The sequence below is a fragment of the Amphiura filiformis genome, unplaced genomic scaffold (genome assembly GCF_039555335.1).
Source record: "Amphiura filiformis unplaced genomic scaffold, Afil_fr2py scaffold_164, whole genome shotgun sequence".
In the NCBI taxonomy this organism is placed as follows: domain Eukaryota; kingdom Metazoa; phylum Echinodermata; class Ophiuroidea; order Amphilepidida; family Amphiuridae; genus Amphiura; species Amphiura filiformis.
In genome coordinates, this window is record NW_027305628.1 from 42,322 (window position 1) to 52,421 (window position 10,100).

At 36.4% G+C, this 10,100-nt stretch overlaps 1 protein-coding gene across 1 annotated transcript; it reads right to left on the bottom strand.

The window, feature by feature from the left end:
- Window positions 1-4,658: 4,658 nt before the first annotated feature.
- LOC140145180 (uncharacterized) lies at window positions 4,659-6,758 on the bottom strand. Its single transcript, XM_072166954.1, has one exon. It carries the CDS (start codon window positions 6,756-6,758, stop codon window positions 5,076-5,078), a length of 1,683 nt encoding a protein of 560 aa, XP_072023055.1. The 3' UTR covers window positions 4,659-5,075.
- Window positions 6,759-10,100: the final 3,342 nt, after the last annotated feature.

Below are 10,100 nucleotides of genomic sequence, written 5' to 3' on the forward strand. Positions count from 1 at the left end.
TGCTCTCTAAGCACTGCTAAGCATGCTAAGTGGATGTTAACTGAAATTTTGATTAGAAAAGACAAACATTCAGGAGCCGGATAAATCTAAAGCAAGTCACGTGACATGTGCATTTTTAGTTTGCATTTCGTGTTTTGTGTTTGATATTTCTGTTGAACCCATCGATGTTTTCTTCTCATTATAAAACGTCTTTTATTTTGTTTTGAAGTCCCAAGGCAAGTCAGGGAGCACAAATATGAACAAAATATTTATCCTGAGTAAGCAGTTGGATAATCGTATTAAAAACATTGACATTAAAAACGTTTTTATGGAGATTATGCAAAGCTACAATATGATGCTAACTAAATTTTGGGCTTCAGTTTTTACCATTTCCGACGTATTAAATCTGTATTCATTTTAACTAACATATCTAAACAACCAAAATCACATTTTAATCAAATAACTTTTAGTTTGTAGCTGAGATTTAAGAGATGGGTAATTTTAATATCCTGGCACGTAAGATAACAGAGATTTGATGATGGAGGTAGAACTTTTTGAATGACCCTCGTAATTATACCTTCATGAAAATCTACAAAACGAAAAACCAGATTATGCACTTAATTATTCTTTTCTATTCCATGTCTTTAGGTCGTTTGTTTAGAAAAAGTTCTGTGTTGACGACGTGATGTTGGAAGTACATGATGTATAGAATGTGGATTCATGTGATGATGTGACAAATATAAAGTCTGCACAAAAAGTAACGCAGCTGTTATAAATAAGCCTATAGCTTCAGAACTAATAATTGTTTCCACAATATTTCTACATAGAAAGAAGGATGATTTATTTACGCGTATTTTGATACCCCATATGGATGGCGGAAACCTTCAAAATACGCCTAAGAATACGCCTAAGAATACGCCTAACCTTAGACGTCTAAGATGCAATCTTAGACGTCTAAGATGCATTCTTAGGCGTCTAAGAAATTCGCGGTAGACTTAAATCAACGAATCAGAGGACCAGAAATCCCAAACAACCAATCATCTTAGGCGTATTCAATTATTGACCAATGAAATCTTAGACGCCTAAGATTTTACACGCCTAAGAATTCTTACACGTCTAAGATTGATATTTTAGTTATGGACGGTATCACCAATGTGATTTTCTTGATTGATTAATTGGTTTGATTTTATTTTCGTTGGTTTGGTGTGCTGTTTTGGTGTGGCTAGTAGTAGTCAGGTATTAATGTTGATGAGCATGATGACGACGATGATGATGATATGATGATGATGATGATGATGATGATGATGATGATGATGATGATGATGATGATGATGATGAAAATTAATACACAAACAACAAAGAGGAACAAACATGCCTAGCATATATTTATATACCTCCATGATTCTATTTTTAACATAGAACATTTGACCTCTTCGGTCTTCTTGCACTTTGCAGACTGAAATTATGCATATCTGATCTCTTCAATTATAAAAGACGATTTGGCCTTGGCCCGGGGGCGAAAATATGTCACACGCTGTTCGAATTATAAAGACATAGTTGGTTGACCTTATAATGTGTGTGCAGTTATAACTTGACCTCTGAACGTATTGGATATAAACGCATCATACCCTACACCGTCAGGTTAACTTTCTTGTTGAATGGAGGTATCAAGGTCTCTTAACTGTGTATTTCCATGAAAAGTGAGCAGGGTGACACCATAGACACGTGCTCTTTGTTTAAACATTACAAGTAACATGAGTGGCAAACATTAATGTTTCATATTGCTTGCAACCCCCTCCCCCAATCAATGTTGGAGCCAATACTAGTCCGTTCCTATCTCAGTATCAAAACAACATTGACTGGGTGGGTGCGGGGGGGGGGTGGGGGTGAAAATTTCATACTAAATTTAATCCCTCATCACTGCCATCATCATCACCACCACGACTCTAATAATCATCTGACATCATTTGTATTATCCATCATCATCATCATCATCATCATCATCATCATCATCATCATCAACAACAACAACAACACCATCATCATCATCATCATCATTATCATCATCATTTACACTATAGCCACACAAATAGAAATCTTACATTAACTGCAAGTCATCAGAAAAACAAAATATTTAAAACAAATTAAAGTTTTATCAGTTTGCAACAACAACATCAACTGCTAGATTATGTTCAAATGAAAAAAAGCCTCTTATGTAAAAATACATTGTTCCGCCTGAATTGTCACAAAGTGGCTGAAAAGAACAAAACAATGGGCCATTGTGCCGAAAGGTGGGAGAACATGTACCCTATCTCCCTCCCACCTCATCACCCCTTTCTCTTTGGGATTGACGCGGGTGGCTATGGAGAGAAAATGAGTTTATTAAAAACACACCACCCAGCCATTGTTCGAAATATTCTCTAACGCACAGCGTCCGTTGTACGTTTTGATCGAATTTGCGATACCGTCCATCACTAGTCACGGTCAAATGGTCAATCTTAGACGTGTAAGAATTCTTAGGCGTGTAAAATCTTAGGCGTCTAAGATTTCATTGGTCAATAATTGAATACGCCTAAGATGATTGGTTGTTTGGGATTTCTAGTCCTGTGATTCGTTGATTTAAGTCTACCGCGAATTTCTTAGACGCCTAAGATTGCATCTTAGACGCCTAAGAATGCATCTTAGACGTCTAAGATTGCATCTTAGACGTCTAAGGTTAGGCGTATTCTTAGGCGTATTCTTAGGCGTATTTTGAAGGTTTCCGCCATCCATAACCCCACTTGTCTAATGTCGTTCAATATTAACAACACAGTAGTGCTTTTAAAGAAAAACACCGAATTTAAAAGTTGCAGTTTACAGTAATCAATGGTCATTACGCAAGAATTGTGGAACGAAAAACTCTCCATTGATCTTCGCGCTGACTTCAAATCAATACAAATAGCGGCAACTTTTAAATTCGGGTAATTTTCTTTAAAAACACTGCTGCGTTGTTAATATTGAACGAAATTGGACAAATGAGGTATCAAAATGCGTGTAAATAAATCATCCTTTATTTTATGTTAAAATATTGTGAGCACAATTGTTAGTTCTGACGCTATAGGCGTATATAAAACAACTGCGTTATTTTTTGTGCAGTCTTTAGTAACAATTTGCCATCAAGTACACGTTTTAAAATCAACACACTGAACTCATATCATCTTTTCTTTAATGCAAATTCACAAATGACGTAATGTGACGTAGGGAGAACAATTACTTGGTATGCGACAACATGATAAAAGGATGATTCACCCCTATTACTTTTATTATTCGAAATAAACTGTTGCCGCAATATTACCCCCGTCATAAGCCTGAAACAGCTTTAAATTTTTAAATGTTCCGACAGAATGCGGGTGAAAAATATTGTTTTTTTAAATTTTAAATCAGAAATGGAATAATATTCAGAGTGAACTTGAAGTTTGTTTCACTTCTTTAATGACATGTGCAAGATATACACTGTGCTTTTAAGAACTTTGAATGATTGAATAGATGAAATTACAATTTTCTATTTCATGCACAAAAATGTTTTGAAAATAATTTACAGAATAATAAGTTATTAGAGTTACATAACGAATGACTGGAGCGCATTCATTTTTGTTCAAATCAGTCACCGACTTGGACACTGGACTATAAGTATTGTATAATAATGTGTACCTGCAATGCGGTGCCGTCGCTTATACAAATCTGATAGCAGTACATTTCAAGTCTGATCGGATATTTCGACTAATCAGTAAGTGCAATAGCTGCCACGTGTAGCTGCCATGTTTATATGAGTACAATATACTGTGTCCAAATTGGCAAATGTTCACAGGGAAGCTAGTGCACGTACCCACTTCTGGCACTGAGCAGTCGATTTCAGAAATGTCCGTTACCCATGACAATTATACTCATAGTTCAGTATACAAGTGGCTGATTTGAAAAAAAAAAGCACTCAACATGTTTGTGCTCCAAGGACTTTTAGTGAAAACAATTCTATAGCTAAAATAATAAATTCTCGATCATGAAAGCTCAATTGACACGCAATGACAATTGCGTCAAGCGTACAACGCCTACCACACACGCTTTGGGAAGCGCTGCATTTTTTATTTTTATGCTCCAAGGACCTTGAGTGAAAACAACTATTTTATGTTTAAAAGAAACTTTGAATCAAGTTGTTAAATATACAGCTGGCCGCCTCTTTCCATTTTCGTTACAAAATATAGCAAGCATTATACGAAGCAATAAAAATACTGTGTAGGTCAAAAGTATACCTGTGATAACAGGTAGTTCAACAATAACTGTAGTAATCAGAGGTAGTTCATCAGTTCCTGGGATCAGAGGTAGGTCAACAATAACAGTAACCAGAGGACGTGTAACCATGATCAGAGGTAGTTCTATAGTAACTGTGATCAGAGGTAGGTCATCAGTACCTATGATCAGAGAAAGTTCAACATTACCTGTGTTCACAGGTAGGTCAACAATATTTGTAACCAGAGGAAGTGTAACAGTAACTGTGATCAGAGTTAGTTCATCAGTACCTGTGATCAGAGGTAGGTCAACATTGACTGGAGGTAGTTTATCGGTACCCGTGATCGGAGGTAGTTCAACAGTACCTGTCATAAGGGGTAGTTCAACAGTACCTGTGATATCAGAGTTGGTCAACAATAACTGTAATCAGAGATAGTGCAACAATAACTGTAATCGGAGCAATACTAACAGGTAGTGCAACAATATCTGTATTCAGCGGTGGGTACCTGTGATCAGTACCTGTGATCAGAGGTAGTTCAGTAACTGTGACCAGACTTTGTGAAGACTTGATTACAAAATGTATACATAAAAGGCTTATCGTTAATGTGGATATCCATGTTCCTGCAAGTCACCAGTGTGAAATCTTGGTTCAGAATAACAGTTAAAATGCTCCTCGTTGGGTTAAAAACGTTAATGTGCTTACAAGATACCTAACTGTGTAAAGTATTTGTTACCAAATCTACACTGACCCACATGCTAAAGGTTTTTTGTTAGTATGAATCGTTCACGTGCCTTAAAATTGTCTTCGTACATGTACAACTTTGATTACAAAATCAATACTTAAGCGGCGCTTCTTTAGTATGTATACCTTCATGCCTTTTCAAGTGACTTGATTGTGTAAAGTCTTTGTTACAAAATGTACATCTAAAAGGCTTCTCTCCGGTATGTATTCGTTCATGTCTCTTGAAGTCACCTGACTGTGTGAAGCTTTTGTTACAAAATGTACATCTAAAAGGATTCTCACCAGTATGTATTCGTTCATGTGTCTTCAAGTGACCTGACGTTGTGAAGCCTTTGTTACAAAACGTACACTTAAAAGGCTTCTCTCCAGTATGTATACGTTCATGTCTCTTCAAGTGACCTGACCTTGTAAAGCCTTTATTACAAAATGTACATTTAAAAGGGTTCACTTTAGAATGAACACACTTATGCCGCTTCAAACTACCTGATTCTGTGAAGCCTTTGTTACAAAATGTACACCTAAATGGTTTCTCTACAGTATGGATACGTTCATGACTCTTCAAATTACCTGACGTTGTGAAGCCCTTGTTACAAAATGTACATCTAAAAGGCTTCTCAACAGTATGAATGCTTTCATGTCTTTTCAAGTGACTTGACTCTGTGAAGCCTTTGTTGCAAAATGTACACCTAAAAGGTTTCTCACCAGTATGAATAATTTCATGTTTCTTCAAACTATCTGACGTTGTGAAGCCCGTGTTACAAAATGTACATCTAAAAGGCTTCTCTCCAGTATGTATTCGTTCATGTCTCTTCAAGCGACTTGACCTTGTGAAGCCTCTGTTACAAAATGTACACCTAAAAGGTTTCTCACCAGTATGAATAATTTCATGTCTCTTCAAACTATCTGATGTTGTGAAGCCCGTGTTACAAAATGTACATCTAAAAGGCTTCTCTCCAGTATGTATTCGTTCATGTCTCTTCAAGTGACTTGACCTTGTGAAGCCTTTGTTACAAAATGTACATCTAAAAGGTTTCTTACCAGTATGAATAATTTCATGTTTCTTCAAACTACCTGAATGTGTGAAGCCCTTGTTACAAAATGTACACCTAAATGGTTTCTCTCCAGTATGTATACGTTCATGGTTCTTCCAACTACCTGACAGTGTGAAGCCTTTGTTACAAAACGTACACTTAAAAGGCTTTTCTTTGTTATGAATACGCTCATGTCTCTTCAAACTACCCGACTGTGTGAAGCCTGTGTTACAAAATGTACACCTAAAAGACTTCTCTCCGGTATGCATTAGTTTATGTCTTTTCAAGATATCTGACCGTGTAAAGCTTATATTGCAAAATGTACATTTAAAAGGTGTCTCTTTAGTGTGAACACGCACATGTGTCCTTAAATTATTTGACGATGTGAAGCCTTTGTTACAAAATGTACATCTAAATGGTTTCTCTCCGGTATGTATACGTTCATGGTTTTTCAAACTACCTGACGTTGTGACGCATTTGTTACAAAATGCACATCTAAAAGGTTTCTCTCCATTATGCATACGTTCATGGTTCTTCAAACTACCTGACGTTGTGAAGCATTTATTACAAAAAGTACACTTAAAAGGCTTCTCTTTAGAATGAATACGTTCGTGTGTCTTCAAATTATCTAATCTTGTAAAACCCTTGTTACAAAATGTACATCTAAAAGGCTTCTCCTTGGTATGTATGCATTCATGCCGCTTCAAGTGACCTAACAAAGTGAAACTTTTATTGCAAAACATGCACATAAAAGGTTTCTTTCCAATATGAATGCGTTCGTGTATTTTCAAATTACGTAACCGTGTGAAGCCTTTGGCACAAAATACACATTCAAAAGGTTTCTCTGTAGTATGAGAGGCTTCGTGTTTCGTCAAATCATCTGAAGTTGTGCAACATTTGTTACAAAATGTACATTTAAAAGGTTTTTCCTTGTTTAATCCTTTATCCATCGAATAGTTTTTTCCTCTACTCGTGGAGGATTTCCCTGATGCGACAGGAGAGTTTGAATCGTTATCGTAAGTCATTGATCGATTGATATGTTCAGCATGAATCAGTTTAACCCTACATGGCTGTGTTCTGCATCTTGTCTTGAGTCTAGAAATAGTGAAACCTTCCTTTGCATTCTTAACCATGGACTTAATGTATCTCGTTTTGCTCTTGTAGTCGTACCAGTAAGGACGAATTCCCGTTTCATGGTGTCTTTTATGAGATAAATATCGTAACACTTTGTTGTAAAATCTCTGCCCGCAATACTGGCATACATGCGGCATTAAGTAGTCCCACTCACGTGGACGTCTATTTGCCATTGTCTGTAATGGAAACAAGCAAAAAGTACATAGGATTAGCCAAAACATTACTATCTACGTTTTCGAAAATGTCAAACAAGCTGGATTTATTTAATTCATTTAGATTAATCCTAGTGGAAGTTTGTTGACTAAATATCGATTATATTCTAAGTCAAACCCGCAAGATCTACCGATAAAAGTCGTACGTCTTTCATTAACAAACATTTATAAGCAGATAAAAATTATAACGGTACTAAAGGGATCTGGAATGAGCGTTTTGAGCGTTTCGACAGTATTTGTTATGGGACATGAGAGCATATCAGACATATCGAATTGCATTCTGAATACGAAGAATGTCTTTATGATATCAAATAATTTTCATTTTCACGATATAATACAAATTTTATGACAAATTATTAAAAGTTGATATTTTTCAAATTTTTGATATATAACAGTCCTCGAAGTAAATTTTAAAAACCTAATGATATATTCTCAAAGTGTATGTAGCTGGAAGGAAAAGCCGATGATCAATTGAAAATGTTGACCTTTCATATTCAAGATATGGATTTTGTCCCAAAAAGACCCGACTTTTTTTTGGTGTTTTTTGGGGAAAAATCCATATATTCAATACGAAAGGTCAAAATTGTCAATTGATCGTCGGCTTTTCATCCCACCTACATACACTTTAAGTATGGCTTCACACAGTCAGGTAGTTTGAAGAACCATGAACGTATACATACTGGAGAGAAATCATCATATTTATAAAGTTTACTTCGAGTACTGTTAAATATCATAAATATCGATTTTTAATCATTGCCTAAAATGTGTATTACATTGCGATTTTCAAAAACCCACAATTATTTGGTATCTGAAGGACATTCTTCGTATTCAGAATGCAATATGTCTGATTTGCTCTAATGTCCCACAAAAAATACTGTCCAAACGTTCATACCCTATCCCTTAATGCATCAAATAATTATTCGACCAGAGCTTGCATTTATGGAAGAGACTCATGTGTGTGATTCAATCATGTTTCACCGTTGTTCATCACCGTTTAACAACGATGCGGCCGCGTCGTCTGCGTGGTTTACTTCGCGAGGGCAGCTTTAGCTGCCCGAGCGAAGTAAACCACGCAGACGCGCCTGACGCGAGTTGTTAAACGGTGATGAACAACGGTGAAACATGATTGAATCCTTTCAACAACAAAAAGAAGCTAAAGATCATATAATTCATGATTATTTCACGGGGAAATTTCAGTTAATTATTGTCACTAAGCCTTACAAAAACTTCGATGATTACTCTGTTAATATCATCAATAAAACTACAGAATAAAACGGCAAAATTTAGCCGCTATCTGAAAATACTGAATTCAACTTGTAAGCTTGCATACGCACAAAGGTTCCATGCAGGCATGACGAATTTTACGCGCTCTCGCGTAACGCGTAGTCTCGCTCCCGTTCGCGTATACAGTAAAAGTGTGGATTCATCACGGATTAACAACGGTTGGCTCCTGTACAAAGGTATAGGAGGAGTTGTTGAATTGTGGTTTATCATCCTGTTCAGGCCTCTTTGAGTCTGACATACGAGAGTCATTCACATCTCATTAATCTTACGTACCAGGAAATTGAAATTACCCATGATTATACTCTTAAATCTGGGCTATAAAATAAAAGTTACTTGATTAAAATGTGATTTTTGGTTGTTAAGATGTGTTGGTTAAAGTAAATGCAGATTTGGTATGTCGGAAAGGGTCTGAAAAGAAAGCTAATCTTGATTAAAAAAGATAACCCACATCTATGTGGAAATCATTACAGATTTATTCTAAAAATGATTAAATAGCTTTATTTCTGTTCAAATAATTTATTCAATATCTAATGCTTGTAGATAGTACAGTTTTATTGGGTATGGTGTATTTTGCACAACAAAACCGATACATGTTCAGAATAGCCTTGAAGTTCATATTGACCCTTTTCCATAGGTTGTTTACTTCGATCGGTTGAGCACTTGCTGGTCCAAGTCGTATTAATTGTTTCATAAGTTCAAATCAAATAAGTCTTATGCACAGGTTTTTGTATTTTGCAAGTGTATACAAGGTTGTTAACAAACTGATCATCTTATTTCTATATACGTCAAGAAGCATCAATTGCTTAAAATAAGGACGTAATTACGAATTACCATTAAACGTGGTCAAGTCGAAATCTGGCAAATTTCACTAACATTTGTGTGTAATTTGTGAATCGTTCGATGCTTTCTTCTCATATAAAACACGTTTTTATTTTGTTTTGAAGTCCCAAGGCATGCCAGGGAGCCCGGGCAAGGAGCTCAAATAGGAACAAAATCGGAAACACTGAGCACCATGTTAAAAATTCCAAAGACCTGGCAGAAGAGCTCAGTGGAGTTTTCATTGAAGAACATGACATTTTTAACTCCCACGATGTAGTGTCGCTTTTTACAAATACACCTATCAAAGAAGCCCTCGGCATTGTTAAACAAAGACTGATTGAGGATAGAGACCTGAATAAGCGCACAAAACTTGAAGTCGACGACATAATTGAGCTGCTTGAATTCATATTAACAACAACCTACTTTGAATTTCGGGGCACCATTTATAGGCAACGCTTTGGTGCCGCGATGGGCAGCCAAGTTAGCCCCATCATAGCCAACTTTTTCATGGAATTCCTAGAGCAGCAGGCCATCGCGACTGCCCCATTAGAGTTTAAGCCACGGTATTGGCGGCGCTATGTCGACGACGTGCTAGAGATAGTAAAAGAAGAACAAGTGCAAAACTTAACCGACCAT